The sequence below is a fragment of the Balaenoptera acutorostrata genome, chromosome 13 (genome assembly GCF_949987535.1).
Source record: "Balaenoptera acutorostrata chromosome 13, mBalAcu1.1, whole genome shotgun sequence".
Taxonomy (NCBI): Eukaryota; Metazoa; Chordata; class Mammalia; order Artiodactyla; family Balaenopteridae; genus Balaenoptera; species Balaenoptera acutorostrata.
The window spans coordinates 55,253,039-55,275,642 of NC_080076.1; the positions used below are offsets into that span (position 1 = coordinate 55,253,039).

General features: G+C 42.8%; 1 protein-coding gene across 2 annotated transcripts in view; it reads right to left on the reverse strand.

The window, feature by feature from the left end:
• Positions 1–1,002: 1,002 nt before the first annotated feature.
• COLEC12 (collectin subfamily member 12) overlaps positions 1,003–22,604 on the reverse strand; it is a 196,541-nt gene continuing 174,939 nt past the window's right edge. For both annotated transcript variants that reach the window (XM_007191581.2, XM_057527293.1), the window contains 5 exons: positions 20,801–21,289; positions 19,711–19,847; positions 18,272–18,381; positions 9,891–10,036; positions 1,003–2,226 (listed from right to left, as the gene is read on the reverse strand). In XM_007191581.2, coding sequence (XP_007191643.1) covers positions 2,207–2,226; positions 9,891–10,036; positions 18,272–18,381; positions 19,711–19,847; positions 20,801–21,289 — 902 coding nt within the window. In that variant the 3' untranslated portion in view covers positions 1,003–2,206. The remainder of the gene's footprint in view (positions 2,227–9,890; positions 10,037–18,271; positions 18,382–19,710; positions 19,848–20,800; positions 21,290–22,604) is intronic.

The window sequence follows — 22,604 nt, forward strand, 5'->3', positions numbered from 1 at the left end:
AGTTTCCATCTTCTCATAGCAACTCAAGTGCTTGAAGACCTCATGACATTTTACCAAAACTCTCCTCCCAGAAGGGCATCAGTGGTGAGGAGGTGAATAGAAACATGGTGTATAAATAGCTAAATATACAGAGGAGTACATGAGGCATCTGGTAATGTGTGATTTTCATCTGATTTTACTGTGTTAATAAGACGAACCCTGTTTCCTAAAGAAAATTAGAACATTTTCAAAGCTCGAGTCTGAATCCTGCCTCATTCCTTGGTGATGATGTGATCCAGGAAATGACATCACATCCCTGAGTGCCCCCCTCTATAAAATGGGGAGAGTAGTAAGGCCTACTTTTTAGGGCTGTTGGGAGGATGACATGAGATCATCTGATTGAAGCCTGACGAATGATAAGCACTGGGTAAGTTGTTGTTAGGAACACCCTCAGCTGTGGGAGCCAGCACCATTCTCTTCTGAGCATGGCATCAGACGTTCAAGTTGCTTCTGAACATGAATCTTAATCGACACCTAAGAAACCAGAAGAGGGATGAAAAAGAGGATAGAGTTTAGTCTATAGGAGGTCTTGAGCCTGAAGAGGTACCAGAGTCCAGTGCCTGTCTTGTGTCACAGGGCCCAGACGACAGCGGGTCCTACCAGCCCGACCAGACCACATGGACAGGACAGCAGGGCATAAAGGTGCTGAGGAGGTGACCATTCCTGGGCTGCAGAGATGGCATGATCGGTGACCAGGGCAAGACAACACAGTCCACACAGCTGCAGGTGTGAAAATCAAACTCTGTCTTTATTCTTTTACCATTGTATGTGGGATAGGTAGCAGCACTGCTGGGGAGCTCCTTGGGAGGAGAGGAGAGGGAATCTGTTGGATGGAAATCTTACCTTTGAGCATCAGTTACATCTAAGCCTGTTTTCAGCACATTTCATGTTAGACTTTTCAATGGCAAGTCAAGGAGTAGAAGGAAGATGGGCTCAGACAAAAGGTTCTTTGCAAGAGTTCAATAGTGGCCAAAATTTTATTCTTGCATTTCATCATGCATGTGCCTTGGAATTATGTTTTTTTTGGAATCTGACTTAAGAAAACATCATAAACTTTCCAGGTAGTGTATAGCTGTCCCCATCTTTCTAGCCTCTCTGCCTTTGGCCGATGTGATGCCATACTTTCCTGACATTTAATATCAGCTCTGGTATGGGTCTGATACCAAGTATATTCATACCTCAGCCATAAAACAGGACCTTCTAGATAGCCAGATTCAGGTGCTCTGCCCTTCCCAACAGATGCCTCTCCACCACCCCTGACTCCGCCAAAATGAAGTAAAAGCACATCCTGAGTTGACCACTTCCTCTGAGCCTGGCAGACACACAGCAAGAGTCTTGGCTGGTGATGGGCTTGATGCATGGCCCACGTGACTGAGCCACATATATGCTCAGGCTTGACCTACACTGGCAAAATCTGCAAGGACACTTCTAGACATTTCAAGTGATTGACTCCTCTGAGGAAATGATACATTAAAAAATACACATATACACACATATTTAATTATTTTTTTAAACCATAACTGAAAAAAATTCTTTGCCACTGTGTAGAATTAAATCTGACAAGAAACCCTATGAGTTTTTATTAGTACCATTATTGTTTTCTTTGGCTTCATGTACTATATTGGTAAAATAACAAAAAAAAAAAAAGAAAATAAATTGTAAAAAGGCAAATATTTTGTACAAAAATACAAAGTTTTAAAAGCTCTTTAAGTATATTTCATATTGTTACTAAGAGTTGACCTATATATCTGTATGTCTGCATATTTTTCCTACATGTGGGATTTTAGAAATGTAAGGTACTGTTTACACAGTATACGTTTTCAGTTCTTCCTAAAGCTCAACAACCAATGATAATCTTTTTTCTGATTGGAGCATTCCATACTCTGGAAGACACGATTTGCATAACTGTACGGTTACTGGCTGAGAAAAATCTATGTGATTCAGTCCATTTGCATACTGAAAATCAATGTATCATACTGGGGGAACACTTTTGTTCCAAAGTCCTTAAGTAATGGCGATGGTAAAGAACGTTGGCTGTCAATTTTTTCAGTAATTGGTTTTCAGTGCTTTTTTTCAATCTGGTGAGAAGGTGATGCAATGAGGAAGAAGTATCTTTTGCCTTTGAGAACTGTCCGAAAATTTGCTCTTATTATTATATCACAGTCCATTATAATGCAGGTGATAGTACTAAAAGAAAGGAAAAAGGATGGGTGTTAGTTTTTCTTAAAGAACGATGTTAATGTATAATTCAAAAAAGGAACGTGTTTTTATAGGAAACATTCCAAATACATCGTTCAATAATTATTTTTTCAAATAAATGCCTAGAAATTCTTACTCAGATTAAATAAAAGGTAAAATTCACTTTGAAAGAGCCTATTCTGGGGAATCCTAGTCCCAACTCAAATCCCAAATGGCCAAAGAAGGCTAACAAATGACAAATCTGGGTCACTTGTCACCCTCTACTGTAATCTCTTGTTGAGATATTTGTGTTCTTTTCCTGAAACTGACCAGGATGGGAGTTCCTTACGTGTCTGGAGACCTCTAGCACTTGGACCAGTGCTTGACACACTAGAGGTTTTCAATACATGACTGTTGAATGGATAAATGCATAATTTGTGCCCCAGTTACTGTCAAAAATAATTTGAGCAAAATATATTTTTGTCATCAACTTTGTTTTTAAAAATTGAGATAAAATTGACATATAACATATTAGTTTCAAGTGTACATGATTCCAAATTTGTATATATTGCAAAATGATCACCACAGTAAGTCTAGTTAACATCCACTACCACATGTAGTTATAATTTTTTTGTGGTTGTTGTGATGAGAATTTTTAAGATTTACTCTTTTAGCAACTTTCAAATATATAACAGGATTATTAACTATAGTCACCATGCTGTATATGACATTACATTACCATGCCTTATTTATTTTATAACTAGATGTTTATACCTTTTGAGCCCCTTCACCCATTTTGTACACCCCACCACTCTCTGCCTCTGGCAACCACCTGTTTTCTGTATCTATGAGTTCCATTTTTTTTTTTTTTAAGGTTCCATGTAAGTGTGATTATATGCTGTCTGTCTCTGTCTGACTTATCTCACTTAGCATAATGCCCTCAAGGTTAATCCATGTTGTCACAAATGGCAATATTTCATTCTTTTTTATGGCTGAATAATAATATTCCATTGTATTTATATACTGCATTTTCTTTACCCATTCATCTATTGTTGGACTCTTAGATTGCTTCCATATTGTAAATAATGCTATCGTAAATAATGCTCCAATGAACATAAGGGTACATATATCTTTTCAAGTTAATGTTTTTGTTTCTTCAGATGAATACCTAGAAGTGGAATTGCTGGATCATATGGTAGTTCTATTATATTTTTAATTTCTTGAGGAACCTCCATACTGTTTTTCCATAGTGGCTGCACCAATTTACATTCCCACCAACAGTGCATAAGGGTTCCCTTTTCTCCACATCCTCGCCAACACTTGTTATTTCTTGTCTTTTCTATAATGACCATTTTGACAGGTGTGAGGTAATATCTCATTGTGGTTTTCATTTGCACTTCCTTGATGATTAGGGATGTTGAGCAGCTTTTCATGTACCTGTTGGCCGTCTGTCTGTCTTCTTTGGAAAAATGTCTGTTCAGATCTTATGCCCATTTTTCAATGGGATTGTTTGGTGTTTTGCTATTGAGTTGTATGAGTTTTTCATATATTTGGGATATTAGCACCTTATCAGTTCTATGATTTGCAGATATTTTTTCCCATTCAGTAAGCCGACTTTTCACTTGTTGATGGTTTTCTTTGCTTTGCAGAAGCTTTAGAGTTTGATGTAGTCACACTTGCTTATTTTTGCTTTTGTTGTCAGTAGTCACACTTGCTTATTTTTGCTTTTGTTGTCAGATCCAAAAAATCATTGCCAAGATCAATGTCATGGAGATTATCACCTATGTTTTCTTCCAGGAATTTTATGGTTTCAGGTCTTACATTTGAGTCTTTCATCCATTTTGTGCTTATTTTTGTGTATGGTATAAGAGAGTGGTCCAGTTTCATTCTTTTGCATGTGGCTGTCCAGTTTTCTCAACAGCATTTATTGAAGAGATTGTCCTCTCCCCACTGTATATTATTGGCTCCTTTATCATAAGTTAGTTGACCAATAATCCATATGCATGGATTTATTTCTGGGTTATATATTCTGTTTCACTGATCTATGTATCTGTTTTTATGCCACTACCACACTGTATTGATCCCTGTAGCTTTGTAATATAGTTTGAAATCAGGGACTGTGTCTAGCTTTGCTGTTCTTTCTCAAGATTACTTTGGCTGTTTGGGGTCTTTTGTGGTTCCATACAAATTTTAGGATTGTTTGTTCTATTTCTGTGAAAAATGCCATAGGAATTTTTCTAGGGATTGCATTGGATCTGTAGATTGCTTTGGATAGTATGGACATTTTAACAATATTCTTCCAATCCATGAGCACAGAATATCTTTCTATTTATTTGGGTCTTCTTCAGTTTCTTTCATCAATGTCTTATAGTTTTCAGTGTATAGGTCTTTCACCTCCTTGGGTAAATTTATTCCTAGGTATTTTATCCTTTTTGATGCAATTGCAAATGGTATTGTTTCCCTAATTTCTCTTTCTGATAGTTTGTTATGTGTATGGAAACACAACATATTTTTGTATATTGATTTTTGTGTCCTGCGGCTTTACAGAATTCATTTATTAGTTCTAACATTTTTTTTTGGTGGAGCCATTAGGGTTTTCTATATATAAAATATCATGTTACCTGCAAATAGCAACAGTTTTACTTCTTCCTTTCTGATTTGGATGCCTTTTATTTCTTTTTTTTGCCTAATTGCTCTGGCTAGGATTTCCAATACTATGCTGAATAAAAGTGGTGAGAGTGGGCATCCTTGTCTTGTTCCTGATCTTAGAGCAAAAGTATTCAGCTTTTCACCATTGAGTATGATGTTAGTTGTGGGCCTGTCACAGTCCCTCTATAGAGAGTTTCCCTCTACAGGGAATCCATTTGAGAGTTGTTGTTTTATTTATCATAAATGAACACTGAATTTTGTCAAATGCTTTTTCTGCATCTATTGAGATGATATATGATTTTTTTCTTTCATTCTGTTAATGTAGTGTATCTCATTGATTGATTTGTGGATGTTAAACCATCCTTATATCCCTGGAATAAATCTCACTTGATCATGGCATATAATTCTTTTACTGTATTGTTGAATTCGGTTTGCTAATATTTTGTTGAGGATTTTTACATCTATAGTTCATCAAGGATATTGGCCTGTAATTTTCTTTTCGTGTAGTGTCCTTGTCTGGCTTTGGTATCAGGGTAATGCTGGCCTCATAAAATGAGTTTGGAAGTGTTTCCTCCTCTTCTATTTTTCGGAAGAGTTTGAGAAGGATTGGTATTAATTTTTCTTTAAACGTTTGGTAGAATTCACTAATGAAGCCATCTGGCCCTGGACTTTTGTTTATTGGGAGGTTTTTGATTACTTATTCAATCTCTTTACTAGTAATTGGTCTGTTCAGATTTTTTTATTTCTTCATGATTCAGTTCTTCATAGATGGTATGTTTCTAGGAATTTATTTCTCATAGGTTGTCCAATTTGTTGGTGTATAATTGTTCATAGTGATCTTTGTATTTCTGTGATACCGGTTACAGTGTCTCCTCTCTCATTTCTGATTGTATATATTTGAGCCCATATTTTTTTCTTGGTAAATCTAGCTAAAAGTTTGTCGATTTTGTTTATCTTTCAAATACCAGCTCTATCATTAATCTTTTCTATTATCTTTTTAGTCTATATTTCATTTATTTCCACTCTGATCTTTATTTCCTTCCTTCAACTAACTTTGGGCTTCATTTGTTCTTCTTTTTCTAGTTCCTGGAGGGGTAGGTTTAGGTTGTTTATCTGAGATCTTTTTTTCTTGATATAGGATGTATTGCTATGAACCTCCCTCCTAGAACTGCTTTGCTACATCCCATAAGTCTTGGTATGTTGCATTTTCATTTGTCTCACCATATTTTTTACTTCCTTTTTGATTTCTTCCTTGACCCACTGGTTGTTCAGTAGCATGTTGTTTAATCTCCTCATATTTGTGATTTTTCCAGTTTTCTTCTTGTGATTGAAGCCATATCAAGCATCTTTTCCAGCCACAATGGTATGAGACTAGAAATCAATCTTCTTAAATTTATTGTGACTTTTTTTGTGGCCTAACATGATATATTCTGGAGAATGTTCCATGTGCACTTGAGAAGAATGTGTATTCTGTTGCTTTTGGATGGGATTTTTTCTATCAGTTAGGTCCACCTGATCTAATATGCCATTTAAGGCCAATGTTTCCTTATTGATTTTTTGGCCTGGATGATCTATTCATTGATGAAAGTGGGGTACTATTACTGTACTGCTATCTATTTCTCCCTTTAGGTCTGTCGATATTTGGTTTTTTTACTTAGGTGCTCCTATGTTGGGTGCATAAATATTTACAAATGTTATATACTCTTGTTGGATTGATTCCTTTATCACTATGTAATGACCTTCTTTGTCTCTTATTCCAGTCTTTGTTTTAAAGTCTATTATGTCTGATATAAATATAGCTACCCCATCTTTTTTGGGTTTCCATTTGCATGGAATATCTTTTTACATCTTCACTTTCAGTCTGTGTGTATCCTTCATCTGAAGTGAGTCTCTTGTAGGCAGCATATAAATGGGTCTTGTATTTTTATCCATTCAGCCATTCTATGTCTTTTGACTGGAGAATGTAGTCCATTTATGTTTAAAATAATTATTAAAAGATATGTATTACTTGCCATTTTGTTATTTGTTTTCTGGCTGTTTTGTAGTTCCTCTGTTTCTTCTTCTCTTGCTCTCTTCCTTTGTGACTTGATGATTTTCTGTAGTGGTATGCTTAGATTCCTTTCTGTTTATCTTTTATGTATCTACTATAGGTTTTTGCATTGTGGTTATCATGAGGCTTACATATAACAATTTATATTTATAATAGTCTATTTTAATTAACAACTTAAGTTTGAATGCATTCTAAAACTCTGTGTTTTTACTCCCTGCCCACATACCATTTTATGTTTTTGATGTCACAATTTATGTCTTTTAATCTTGTGTATCTCTTAACAAATCGTTGTAGTTATAGTTATTTTTATTACTTTTGTCTCTTAACCTTCATACTAGCTTTATAAGTGTTAATCCACTACCTTTACAACATTAGAGTATTCTGAATTTTACTATATATATGTAAAGGTAAATATATTTTGACCTTTACCAGTGAGATTTATACTTTCATATGTTTTCCTGTTTTTAATTAGCACCCTTTCTTTTCAGTGTAAAGAAGCCTCTTTAACATTTCTTGTAAGGCTGGTCTAGTGGTGGTGAACTCCTTTAGGTTTTGCTTGTCTGGAAAACTCTCTCTTTCAATTCTGAAGGATAACTTTGCTGGGTAGAGTATTCTTAATTGGAAGTTTTTTTCTTTAAACACTTAATAAAACCATTCCACTCCCTTTTGGCTTGCCAAGTTTCTGCTGAAAAATCAGCTGACAGTCCATAGGGGTTCCCTTGCATGTAACAAATTATTTTTCTCTTGCTGCTTTTAAGATTCTCTCCTTGTCTTTAACTTCTGACATTTTAATTATAATGTGTCTTGGTGTGGGTCTCTTTGGGTTCCTCCTATTTGGAACTCTGGGTTTCCTGGATTTGGATGTCTGTTTCCTTCCCAAGTTTAGGGAAGTTTTCAGCCATTATTTCTTCAAGAAGTTTCTGCCCCTTTACCCCTCTCTTCTCCTTCTGGGCCCCTATAATGTGAATTTGGACCACCACATGTTGTCTCATAAGTACCTTAAACTATCTTCATGTTTTTTTGTTCTTTTTTCTTTTTGCTTCTCCACTGGGTGTGTTCCACTGCCCTGCTTTTGAGCTCACTGATCCTTTCTTCTGCTTCATCTAGTCTGCTACTGAACCCTACTAGTATATATTTTCCAGTTCAGTTATTGTATTCTTCAGCTCTGTAACTTCTATTTGGTACTTTCTTATATTTGCTATCTATCTCTTTATTGAAGTTCTAACTGTGTTCATCTATTCTTCTCCCGAGTTCAGTGTGAGCATCTTTATAACTATTATTTTGAACTTTTTAATAGGTATATCACTTATCTCCATTAAGGACTTTTTATAAGGTTTTATCTTGTTCTTTCATTCAGAACATATGTATCTTTCTTCATTTTGCTTGACTCTCTGTGTTGTCAAACTAGATAAAACAACCCTCTTTCCCAATCTTGAGGGAGTGGCATCTTGTAGGAATGAACCTTATCTTTCAACCCTGCCCCAGCTCTTGCTTGTCCTTCAAACCACTGTGATTGTTCAAGCAGCCTTTTTTATTTTTAGTGGCTCCTAGCATTTGAGTGTGCCAAGACCTGTCAGTGCCCCAAAGGGGAGGATCTCAGTCAGCAACTAGAGTCTTGCTGATTAGAAACTAGACCTTCAGGCAGCAGCTTTTAAAGTATGCAAATATTTATAGTCTTGTGGGACTGAAAGGTATGTCCCACTGGCCACCAGAACTGGGTGACCTAGAGGTGTCTCCTGCACAATTGTTGCAAAAATCAGGGTGCCAGACAAGTGTACAAGCTCCATCCTGGGAGCTACCTGCACCCTGTCATGAGGCAGAGGGAGGTCACAGAGCTGGCATCCACCAGCCTTTGTCCCTGGAGGGCACCTCTGTAGGTCCCTAGATGAGCCAAACCAGAAGCTTACCCCTCTTGCTGAAGCTCCAGGACAAGCAAATAGGCCTCTTTCACAGAAATACTGGGGGTATGATTCAGTTTGCTGTCTGCACAGTGCCCTGGGGATAGCAGCTGGCCAAGAATGATTTGTTTATTATAGTCTCATGGGACCCAGGAATGCAAGCTCACTGGCCACTAGAGCCAGGAGATCAAGGGGTGTTCCCTGGGTGGCAGCTGCAAAAAACTGGGCATCAGACGTGTGTAAAAGCTCCCCTTGGGGTGATACGGGTGCTGTGGAGCACAGCAGAGGGAGGGCACAAAGATAGTGCCTGCCCTTCAAGGTCTCCCACCAACTTTCCAAATAAAGACTTTATGAGATAGAATTACATCATATTCACAAGGTTGTATAGTTTAGAACTATCTAATATTTTAGAACATGTTCATCACCCCTAAAAGAAACCCATACCTATTACCATTCACCCCCATTTCCTCCTTCCCCCACCACAAACTTTCAAATCTAGTTCTGATGAAGAAAACTAAGATGCTATGTCCTGAAGAGGGTCATGTATTTAATGAAGCTTTACATAAGTACCTTCTGAAATGAAAAAAAGAATCTCCAAATGCCTCTTAGGCTTATGAGCTTATAAGGAGGCGGGGAACCTATATCCCTACATTATCTAGCACAGCATCTGGCCCATAGTAAATGCTCAATAAATACACATGGAATTGAATGCTTGGCCACCTGAATTATCTGTGCATGGAACTCTATGAAAAAGACTTAACACTGGTACCATATGTTAAATAACAATTGATTGACAATATTATAAGGTAATGACCTAGGTCTTTTAGTCTAATATTTATTGAGTACTTCCTCTACATTAGGCACATTTATTAACTTATTTAAGTCCTCACAACAACCCCATTAAGAAGATACTATTATTCCCCTGAGGTTAATAGCTTGCCCAGCTAGTAAATGGCGGAACCAGGACTGGAACCCGATTACCGAGCCTACATTCAGATCCCTTATACTCATCACCTCTTGCCCTTTAATAAGATATAAGCTCAGCGGCTCTCTCTTAAATCCCCTCCGCTGCTTACCTGTCTCCCTGTCTTTTTCGCAAATGAAGTTATTGATGTCCTCACATTGGAAGTCGTTCCACTGCCCAGCATAAATCAGCCCGGCACAGTCTTCTCCAGGCCCATGGCCATGACCCCAGTTATCTGGCTGTCCAGCTTTCCAATTTCTTTTAAGAAAACAGAAATCAAGTATTATTTGCAAAGTCACAGGGAAGTTTTCTTTACCCAAGAGCAGCAGAGAAATGTAAAAAACAAAACCAAGGCCTGTCATTTGTCCGGGAATGCAAATGCACTGTTTAAAAAGCTGTGCACACTCTGATTCAGAATAAGCAGCTGTTTTGCAGAGCAGTGTGTTATGCAGCATCTCCCTGCAGGCTTGTTATCATTGCCACAGTGCAGTCAGCTCACTGAGCTGCTTCATCACATTGCTGAGAGAGTAAATCTGTCTCCAACACAGTTAGATGAATGACAGCTTTCTAACGTGCACTGGAATGCTGACTGCTGGGCATGTGGGTGTATATCTGTGTGAGAATGTATATGCATTCTGAGGACCACACACGCACACACGCACACACACACACACACACACACACATTCTTGTGAGAACCCAGAAGGATCCTCGTATGTTCTGATATCTTGTCTCTAACAAGTCAGAGTCAGGCAGAGAGAGCGAAAGACCCTTGATATACACTTACAAGAACCTACAATTATAAACATTTGGTTATGGTTTTCTGGCTAAGTTGTAGATAGTTAATTGCTATAGAAAGAAATAGTAATTTATTCTTACTGAAAATGACTTATACATCTCACTGCCTTTTTTGGGAGAGAGATTCTTTAAAACAAGTTTTCTTTAGGATGAGCTCATTTGGGGCTTAACTTGCATGCTGCTGCTCAAAGCACCCCTTTGCCAACGTTTGCTGTTCCTGACTCTATTTCCAAGCAATAAATTAGATGTGCTTCCAAGACTCAAAACTTGAAAGACTATGTTTTCTCTGAGAACCAGGTCTTTGCACAGAAGCTTGTGGTTACCTCCTAAGAGGACAAGCTTGCCTCATGCGGAGGGTCCGAAGAAACATCTGCAGCAGGAAGTGCTTCCCATAAACGATGACTCATTACCCAACCAGCATCATCTAATAATAACTCACTCTGGTCCATGCTTCATGTTCGTATCAGAGTGGCTGCGGCTTTGGCCGCTAGAGAGAAATCTTCCACTGTACAGACCCTGATAGCAGGAGAAAGTTCTACAGCAAAGAAACACTTCTCACTACTAAGATTTTCCTTTTCTGAGGCCAGGCTCTTACCAGGGTCACCTGGGGACAGAGCCCATGTTGCCCTACTTCTTTTGACGACAAGACCAGCAAAAATCAGGGTGATGGGAAAGGAGAGTTGAAATTTAAAGGGTGTAACAAGGTAGCGTGGACTCCCCCAAACCAACTGTATATTTTGGGATATTTTAAAAAATGAAGTGACCTCACTTAAATAAATCTAGTGATGAAGAGATAATTTAGATGAAACCATCAACTGATGAGAGTAAATGTGGGACGATACTCAGGTGGAAGTCAGAAGTAGTCATTCGTTAACTCATTCATTTGACAGATATTCACAGAGCACCAACTATGTGCCAGGGATAAATAACGCTAGCTGATGGCAACACGGCACTATGGAGAACAGAGTCCCAGCCCTCTCAGAACTTACATCACAGGCAAGAAACAAATGAGGCAAAACTCTCAGACTGTCACAGTGATGCCAGAAAGAGATGAAGTTGGAAGGAAACTTTCAGGCAAGCTTTTTTGTGTGTGTTTCTCTCCACCTTGCAGGACCCTCCCGGAAATGTCAACAATGCCTGGGCAGTTTGATGTTGCTGGTGTACACTTTGTTCATTTCTGCAGTTATACGAGGGGGTTCCATTCCAATTTTGTTTATCAAATTTGAGATTGTGATTCTCGATGCATAATGACGGGACATTTAATATTCTTTATCTCCCGGTTAGTTGGGAAATTGCATAAATAGGAATTCTGATAGAAGATCTGTTTAATATTTTCCCCTTGCATTTCCTTGCCCTTTTGAGTAGATAAAAGGGCACTACCATTCTACGGTTCTATATTCTAAAAATGTAGTATGTAATATTACATGTAGCCATCTGTGTGGACAGAAGGGCAACCCATGTTTTGTCTTTGCAGTGCAGAGATGAAAGCTGTTACTCGTAACTTGACAGCATGCTCCCGTTAAATGATGTCCTGTGCAGCGGACCAAGAAATGGACAAGAGGAAGAAAGGAGCTTCAAGTGTGTTTTGGGAGACTCTCAGGAAGCACAGCACATCTCTGGTGATCTAAGGTGGGCAACTGCAAGCAGGGTGGGCAGGAAAGGCCTTCAAAGGTTCCCTTACAGTTCTGCTCTGAGCAAGTGGGCAGAGTCTCCATCCCATGTGTGTTTGACTGCCCCGTGCCTACCAGGCAGTCTCCATTGACAGTGATGACCTTTGCCAAATGACACACTGGCATTTATTCCATCAAGAGTAGAAAGACCAGCTTTGACATGCTCCTGATTTCACTGGTCTTCTCCCTGGTTTGTCTCTTTTCTATTTCATTGCTTTCCAGTCATTATTATTTCCTTCCTTTTGCTTGCTTTGGGATTAATTTGCATTTCTTCTTCTACCCTCATAAAGTAGAAGCTTAGGTCATTAATTTCCAACTTTAAAATATTTTTCTAATATAAGCATTTTAAATCTATAAATGCCCCTCTATATACTGTTTTAGCTGCATCTCACAGATTTTGATATGTTATGTTTTCATTGTCTTTGAAACATTTGCAAATTTCCTTTGTGATTTCTCCTTTGCCCCATGGGTTGTTTAGAAGTGTCTTTAATTTCCAAATATTTGGCGATTTTACAGATATCTTTTTGTTATTGATTTCTAATTCAATTTTGTTTTGGTGAGAGAACATACACTACATAATTCCAGAGCTTTTAAATTTATGGAGACTTGTTTGATGACCCAGCCCATAGTTGATCTTGGTGAACATACCATACGCACTTGAAAAGAATGTGTATTTGTAGTTGTTGGATGAAAAGTCCCAGAAATATCAATGAAGTCAAGTTAGTTGATAGTGTCTGCTATATCCCTGTTGGTTTTTCTATCTCTTCAATACTTGTTCTATTAATTACTGAGAGGAGAGCATTGAAACCTCCTTTGAAGCCCCGTTCTTCACTGTATCCACATTTAGGGTCAGAGTGTCTGTCTTCTTGATTGTGACAGGGTCCTGGAAATCAGACTGTTTTTACATGAGTAGAAGAACAGTACCTCTCACTCGTATTGTGCCCCAAACTCCAGAAAAGATCCTCCAAACCAGCACAGAGGCTGGGTCATGGTGGACACTCCAGGATAATTCACTGAATGTTATCATGGGACTGTGGGCCAGTGGATCCCAATGTCCAGTCAGGGGACTGGTGCTGGGCAAGAATGAAGTTCTCACAGGTCTGTGGTGAAAAGAGAAAAATGACAACTCTGTGTATGTGTGATGGCCAACTGTCTTTTCTTGGTTTTATTTTTGTTGTTTTTGTGCTGAGATTTGTTGATAGGTGATTTTTTTTTTTTTTTTTTTTTTTTTTTTGCCTGTGCTGTGTAGCATGTGGGATCCTAGTTCCCTGACCAGGGATCGAAGCCATGCCCCCCTGCATTGGAAGTGTGGAGTCTTAACCACTGGACTGCCAGGGAAGTCCCCGTTGATAGGTGATTTTTAAAACCCATGTCCTTAGTTGGGCAACTAAAATCTTGGCAACACGAGTCAGCCCTCCAGTCTTTCTCTTGGAATTGTATTGGCGTGTGGATCCAAAGCATTTGGAAACCTGTTCTGGGGACCATCCTGAGACATCACAGATTGCTTCTCATGCCATCCTTTTCCCTAATCGTCATAAGATTTAGTGAGTCAGGTCATATGTTTCATGGGAAATAAACCTTCGTTCAAGTCCACGTGTGCCCTAAGCTTCTGGCATCCAATCCACATCACCGTTGCTTTTTGTCTGTTTATTCCAGCACCGTCTTTCTCAACCAGCTCTCAGTATAAAAATGGAGTGGGGGCAAGAGGCAGAGGAGAGAACCTTTTATCCCTTGTCTGTTTCCTCTTTAACAGTCCCCTCAGCAGCCTGAAATAATTTCACAAGGGGTGTGTGTTTGCGTGTTGGAGAGAAAGGATAAGAGTAAAGTAGGGAGACTGACTTCTTCTGTAGCCTGGACAAAGTACGGGGAGGTGGCAGGTCCAGAAACCACTGTGGGTGGCAGGGGAAAGGGAAGTGGATGGATCAGGCTTGGAGGCCACAGAAGCAAAGAGGAGGAGGGTACAGGTGAGTCTGAGTAGATGGAGAGGTACTTGGGGAGCTGTATCGTGTTGGGAGACCCCTGAGAGCCTAGAGCCCCATCCCCAGGCCACGGCAGGGAACATTCTTCTTGTCTTCACAAACCTGTCGTGAGTGTGTGTGGCATCTCCTTCAGGACATGGTATAATCCATAACTGCTAGGAAGTGTTATCCTGCAATTAGTGACTAGTATGAAAATGATGACAGGGATGACAATAGGAGTAATAATTCCTGAGCACTTCCCATGGGCTCAGTGTCCTCAATGCTTGATACATATTATCTCATTTAATTTTCACAATACTGACATCGGTCCTTCTGGAATCTTCATTTCTAGATGAGGGCATGGAGATTCCACACGGTTGAGTAACTTGCACAAGGTCACGAGCTGTTGAGTGCTGGGTCCGGACCTGGAACCCAGACCTTATTGACTCTAGGGCAGGTACTCTCTCCCCTCGCTACACTAGCTCTTTTTCTAGTTTGCACCGTGTTTATTATTATATGTCAAGTTAAATTAGCCTTCGGCTATTGAGGCCTCATAATATGTCTGCCTAATTTATTCTGGCTTTTAAAATGTGATCCCAGGGACAAAGTGAGAGAGTGGCATGGACATATATACACTACCAAATGTAAAATAGCTACTGGGAAGCAGCCGCATAGCACAGGGAGATCAGCTCGGTGCTTTGTGACCACCTAGAGGGGTGGGATAGGGAGGGTCGGAGGGAGACGCAAGAGGGAGGGGATATGGGGATGTATGTATATGTATAGCTGATTCACTTTGTTATAGAGCAGAAACTAACACACCATTGAAAGCAATTATACTCCAGTAAAGATGTTAAAAAAAGAAAAATCTGATCCCGGAGTTTTTTACATGTCTATGTATTCCTTTGGGTGGAAAACTAGAAGCACAGTCTGGGCTGTGGCTGGGAACAGAGCTCCCAGGAAGGTGTCTGGGGATGTGAGCCTTCTCAGGTCCCAGGTACCAATTCTGGGGCTCTCCTCCCAAATCACATAATTCCTGCTGGAGCCTGGGAGAGACGAGGAAACTTCCACCTTGGGAGAGCTGGCATAGGCAGTACTGTTCTGTTCCCTCTCAATCCATTCCATGTGGGCCAATCCAGTTTTTGCTTAGAGGAGGGCTTCAGATTGAATTTCTTAGTGAGTCTAACCCAGACCTTTTTCGTATTTATGGTTGTGAGAAAAGTGGAGGAGACTGAGGGTTTTTTTTTTTTCCAGCTCCCCACTGACTCCCTTAAAAAAAAATGATCCCAGCACTCTAGACTGTCAGTCACAAATTTCTCTTTCCCTTAGTAGTCTCTGCCTCCCGTCCCCCCCTCCCACTGGTCCGATTTTAGGTGACAACTCTCACAACTGTTTTGACTCTCCTGAAGCATATCTCTGCTGTGCTGAATGCCCTCCTCGGGCTGGCGGCCAAATTCCCGAGTGCCAGGGAGTGGTGTGGCTTCGTCTCCCCAAGGACAGGTGCGCAGGGAGCAGACAGGATGTCTGCTGAGCCAGGAGGCAGATATCCATTTGCCCTGGGGGTAGTCTGGGGCTCACCTTCGGAGCAGACCTAAAATCTTTAAATGTTCCACCTTGAGGTTCGGTCGCTCTTTTAAAAGAAATGGCCTTCGCCAGCCCCCACCCAGAACTCCCTTGTGGTAGGATGAACCTAGCTATGGACCTGAAATTTCTTGCATGCCCTCCAGCACAACACTTGTGATGGGCTGCAGGAGCAAAAACATATATTGTCGGGACTTCCCTGGTGGTCCAGTGGTAAACAATCTGCCTGCCAATGCAGGGGACGCGGGTTCGATCCCTGGTCAGGGAACTAAGATCCCACATGCCACGGGGCAACTAAGCCCGTGCGCCACAACTACCAAGCTAGCACACCTCAGCTAGAGAGCCTGCATGCCGCAACTATGGAGGCTGTGTGTTCTGGAGCCCACGCACCACAACTAGAGAGAGAAAAGAAACCCGCACGCCACAACTAGAGAAGCCTGCATGACACAACAAAGAGCCTGCGTGCTGCAATGAAAGATCCCGAGAACCTGCATACCGCAACTACAACCTGCAGCCAAAATAAAAAATAAATAAAAAATAAACATATATTATCTTTCTCTAAGTACGGTTTCTAAACACTCCCCCCAAACCCCCCACAGTGGTAAGATCATAGACCCAGTGCCTGGCTATGTGACCCCACCTCGGGGGTCAGGTCCATTCTAGGCTGATCATTTCCCCCTCTCCTATGGGGGTGATGAGATGAGGGTCACATGGAATGAGGTCTAGGATTGTGCTGAAAACTGAATTCCCACGTTTACACATCTGTGTTCATAGCAGCATTATTCACAATAGCCAAAAGTTGGAAGCAACCCACATGTCCATCCATGGATGAATGGATAAACAAACTGTGGTCCATCCATACAATGGAATATTATTGAGCCTTAAAAAGGAAAGAAATTCTGACACGTGCTACAGCATGGATGAACCATGAAGACATTATGCTCAGTCAAATAAGCCAGTTACAAAAGGACAAATACTGAATGATTCCACTTACAGGAGTGACTTAAAGGAGTCAAATTCATAGAGACAGAAAGTAGAAGGGTAGGTACTACAGGCTGGGGGGAATAGAGAGTTATTGTTGAACGTGGACAGGATTTCAGTTTGGGAAGATGAAAAAATTCTGCAGATGGATGGTGGTGAAGTTTACACAGCAATGTAAATGTAGTTGACGCTGGAATCTACACTTAAAAATGGTTTAAATGGTAATTGTTATGTTATATATATTTTACCACAATTTTTAAGTAAAAGTTTTTTTAAAAAGATAAAATAAATGGCCTTATCCTGGTTTCCACCTATATCCTCTAATCATGCTTTTCACGTGGAGGATTTAAAAGTATAAAGAAGCCTGTCTGTCTACCCCCATGCACAGACATGCACAGGAACTCTATCTGGCCCCTCCATCCCCTCTAACCCCTGTTCCCTGTCCTTGACCTCTACTGCTCCAGCCTCGATGCCCGTGATGCTGTCTTGGACCTGAAACACCCTCGCTTTCTCCTCTCCTGGTGCCAAGGTTGCTGCGGTCCTCCATGCTCGGGACGTGGTCCTGAAGCCGAGATGCCCACACGCCTGCTTGAACCTCTGCGGGGCCTGCCTTCTCTGTCTCCAGCAAAGGAAAGGTATTCACAGGTGGGTTTTTATAAATTCTGCTCCATTTGGTACAGTGTGTGTTGCATATTTTCATAGTTTCACATCCATTAGAGGCAAAGCAGGAGTAGGATAAAGAGGTGGAATTTAAATGGGCACTATTTAGTCCTCTTCAGACCCTGGGGTAGGATTAGGGCAGGAGTGGACACCGGGGTCGGATGAGGCTCACAGAGATGTCTCTGCCCCTAGGAGCTCCGAGAAGGTTCTGTGAAGTGCTTCCCTTCTCTGTTGCTGCCTTTATAGAACTCAGGTCACATCGGACTTACAGAGACTCTTCAAGCCTGTAGGACACGGTCATCCCACAAACGCCTTCATTTGTGGCGTACTTGAACTTTCTGTGTGTAGGAGAGTCATCAACCTGTAGTTCATCCCCACACTCTGGCTAGAAGCACAGAGGGGGTCAGGGTGTCGATGGTGTCATCCTGAAGGGAGTGCCCGGCTCTTGTCAGAAACATGGCTGGTGAGCTCGGACCATGCTGGGGAGCCTGGGGCTTCTCTGGCCTTCACGGCAGCACTTAAAGAGCACGCTTGGCCACAAGTGCCATCCTGGGTGGTTTTATGAGTCTCTGGTGGTTTATTTTGTTTTTTGTTTGTTTTTGTAGAAATGAAAAAAAATTCACTCCATGAAAAGAAAAAGGAAAACCCCTATTTTTACAGCATATTGATTCTCAACCATAATTTCCCTACATGGAAATAAACATGCAGCTGGTACCTGAAGCCTCAGTTTGAGGAACGTGTAGGACACAAGGTCGTTCAGGAAGAAACTGTAGGAAGTCAGTCTGGCAAGAGGTGAAAACATAGACCAGTGAGAGCCTGACCAGCAATCTGGAAGTTTCTGAGACTCACTTATACTCTAGAGAGGTCCCATCCAGCCACTTCCATTCGTTTTCCTGCTCTGAGTCTGTGAGGCCGATCCAGTAGTTCTCTCTCCCTACCATCTGCTTTTTGATCCATTGCTGAAAAAGAAATCAGAAACAGTACATTACTATTTCTTGAACAGATGTTTGGGGGACTTTCCCCTCAATGTTTAGAAAAGAAGGACACTTTATAAGAGGATGTTTATCAGACTTTAACAGAGAAGCATAATGAGATTTGAATAAGATAAAGCTGTCTCAAAAAAACAAAAAAAGAGGATGTTTGTCAGAACTTGTGCACTGCTTTTGCTGTCCTCTTCTTATTGCATTTGTTTTGCACTGTTTTGGGGGCTTTGACGTTTTTTCCTCTTATAAGTTTATAAGCAATATTTAAGTGATGCTCTTTCTCCCGTAAAGTATCCAGACCACTCGATGAATCCCACCAGGCTCCACCCCCTTCCACCACCCCTCCCTCCCACGTTCTAATAACAGTAACAGCCACGGCAATATTGAGCGCTTCCTCTGGGCCAGGTCCCACGTCCAGTGTGTCACATACAACGTGTCTTTGAGCCATTACAACCACCAACCTAAGATAGATGACTGGTGGCTGAGCTGGGATCAGGCCCAGGTCTGTATGTGCTGAAGCCCAGGTACCTGACTACTGTCTAATGGATATTCATTCCCAGTCAATTACTGCAGAAGCATCTGTTTTCAGGGTCATGACTGCCAGAGACACTTAAGGAAAAGGAAGGAGGCCACTGGGACAGTGTGGCATTAAAGAAAGAGCATTGGTATTGTTGCTAGTTGGACCTCAGTTTCAATCTCAGCTCTGCATTTACTTGTCTCATCATGTATTAATCATTTAAACTTTGCGGGGCCTCAGTTTTCTTATCTGTTAGATGGGGGTAACATTACACATAGGCTCTAGGGATGTGGTGAGGTTTATAAGAGAAAATGCCTCATACAGTGCCTGGCACACAGTAGGGGCCTAGTGAATGGTCACCATTGTTATCATGTGTGGGCTCTGCCCCAGGGCCTCCTTTACTCCTCCTGACTGTGCCGAGGCCACGTGTCTGGTCCCTTGCATCCCTCCCCACCCCTACGGTGCTTAGGCCTCTCTGCCTCTCTCTCCACAGGGGCCTGGTGCCGGCCTGCCAGGCTTACGGCTCTTTCAATGGCCACCGGGAAAAGCCACATACCTCCAGGCTTGATAAAGCAAGACCTTCCAGGTGGAAGCATAAAGAACTAATTCCCATGCCATGAATGCTTCTTGTCACTGGATAAATAGCCCAAATCTCCATAATGCAGCCTTCTGTGTTTATGTGACTATGAATGCTTGATATCTTTGAATCCTCAGTAAGCACGTACTTTCCAGATGTCACGATCCTTAAGTTACAGTTTTCCCCAACTATAAGTATGCTGCAAACATACCTGTTCCTCTCTTGTGTTTATGAAAATGAGATGTGAAGACCTGTCTTCACAGGAAAGTTTTGCATCCTCAAAAATTTCTTTTTCAACCGAAAAATAGTAGCATTTGTCTGTGAAGTTCTTCCAGTGAGGCGGGCAGCCTAGGAATGCAAAGTTTAAAAGTATTGATTAACACACACACACACACACACACACACACACACACACACATATACACAGAAAGCACTATGCCTTTCCTCAGCTGTGTTTAAGAGGCACAGCTATGGCCCTGCTTCCCCACGTCCGTGTGCCAAGCCAGTGACTGACGTTTGGGGACACGCTAGGCGCAAAGACTAGTCCAGGAAAGTGGCCTGCAGAATACACAGTAGTTAAAACTACATAATCTGGAAGATAGCTACCCTGAGCCTTTGTTCCTCTGTGTCTGGATTAGTCTCTACAATGACAGAAATAACAGACACAGCAACAAAAAGCAGCACAGGCACAGATGTTCAGCGTCAGTCTGGAATCACGTGGCACCTGTCAACAAGTGGCTGGGAGAGCCCAGAACTAGAACTAGGCTCACGGAACAAACGTGACTGAGCTGGACTGAAGGAAACCAAGTGCAATCGGGTGTGGGTCAAAGGAGAGAAACACAGGCTTGGTTGCAGACCCAACACTCAGGGTTTGACCAAAGGTTTCGCTATCAAAGGACGAGAAGGCGCCATAACATCTTCTCAAAAAGAAACACAATCCGGCTTCAGGAACAGCAAGTTCCATCTGCACGTTGACCACGGGTCATCCATCCCCAGGTGAAGGGCATAAAATGAGGACAGGGACGGGTCTGGGGTGGCCAGCCTCGGACTTTCCTGAAGGAAATGTTTGGGACCAGTTTGTCCCCGAGGACCTGACTCAGCTAATTATAAACAAGTGCTGGAGGGCCTGGTGCTGTTTGGAGAGAAACACAAGTGCCTGAGCGCCACCGCCTGGCACGGGGCCGCGGGAGCAGCGGGGGCGGAGGCCACCCTCTGCGATGCCTTCACTGCCAATAAAACGGGGTGTGGGGGGCGCACATGGGGGGGGCACCCATCCCCGGGTACGAGGGGCTCAGACTCACCGTTGGCCTCGGGTGCTGTGGTTGGCTCGCTCTGCAGGGCCAGGGGCACCGCCGCCCCTGATGGGCCCGGGGGACCGGGGGGGCCCTTGGGGCCCGGCATGCCCGGCACCCCAGGCAAGCCAGGCAGACCCCTCGGCCCGGGCACCCCAGGCTCCCCCACGGTGCCCTGAAGTCCCTGGAAGCCAGGGGGGCCCTGGGGGCCCGGGAGTCCATCCTTGCCTGGTGGGCCGGGGGGGCCTGGGTCCCCACTGGGGCCCTGAGGGCCAGGCTTCCCGGGGGACCCGCGGGAGCCTTTGGGGCCCTGCAGGCCTTTGGAGCCTTTGCCGCCACGCTCTCCAGGGGGGCCGACTGGCCCGATCGGGCCCCTCTCACCGGCCGGGCCGGGAGGGCCAGGCTCCCCCTTCTCTCCTTTCTGTCCCTTGTTGCCAGTGGGACCCGGGGGTCCCTGCTGTCCTCTGTCACCTTTCGGACCCCTGGGGCCAGGAGGACCTAAAACAAAAAAAAGACAAAAGGCACAAATGTGAAATCCATGACGCCTCTGGTCATCTGGGACCATTTTGTCACCAGCAGGAAGGCTGTGCGGGTTGAGATCGGGATGCCTTCCCTCTTATTTCCTCCTCTTTCCACTGATGTGATGAATATTTATGAGCTACCTGTTATATGACAAGCCCCATGTAAGGTGGGGGAGAAGGGGTTGAATTAGACCAAAGAGATGCCATCGAGTGTTGAGAGGCCCTGTGCTGTAATTCCTGCACCACACCGGCCCCGCCTCTCCTCTCTGCTCCTCCCACTGGGGCTCCTGTCCCCTTCAGCGGTGCTGCGGGCACACTGCTATCCTTAGGGCTGAGCCTCACGGTGGACCAGCTCGCAGGGACGGGCGGTCTCCATGAGAAGCGCTCTCGGGGCCAGAGCTGAGGAGGATCAGTTTCATTTTTTCCAGAGAGTCTAATGATGCAAATAGGGAAGGTGAACTAGAGAAAAAAATAGGTGGACCATCTAATTGGCAAGGGAGAAAAAAAGACACCATTTTCCACCAAAGGAGGAAAAAGCAGTTCCCCCTAAAAAAGGTTGGGAGAAGAAGGCAAATACCTGTTCATCCCTTCTTGTTCCAAAAGGAAGTTCACATGACATGGGATTGTTTTGTTTTCTCTGAGTCCTCAGGGGTAGGTAACGGGGATGTCACACAAATACATCACAACAAGGATTTGTATAGAAAATGACAGTGTGAGGTACTTTCACATACATTATGTCACCTGACCTTCGTCTATGACATAGAATTCCCACAGCAGACCTGAGGACACGCAGGGCCACAGACACCAAGCTCTTTGTTCAAGGTTACTTAGTGACTCAGGACAGATCTACCCAGGGGAGTAAGACACGGACAGTCACCATCTGGGAGAGGAGCTGGGACAGGAATTCAGGGCTTCTCGTGTTGAATGGATGCATCGTGGAGGGCACTGTGCTCAAATATCCTGCTGCCTGGAATCTTAAGAGTTTGAGATCTCACTATTCTTCGTGAATAAGTATAAGAGCTTCACACCCATTCTTTGGACAGAAGCAGAGAGCCTTTGAGGCTGGAAGGGCGGAGGTGCGGGGGAAAGGCAGGGTTGGTGGGACTCCCACACTCAGTTTTTCCTATTCCCCTGCACCAGCACACCCCGCCGGCTGGTCGGGATGGAACAGTGAAGCAACCTTTCCCGCCTCAGTAGGGGGACTCTCTGCACCCTCCCATCCCAGGCCCTAATGGACATCACTGCACCCACATACCATCCATGGCCAAGTCCAGCCTGCCATCTCTGCTGTC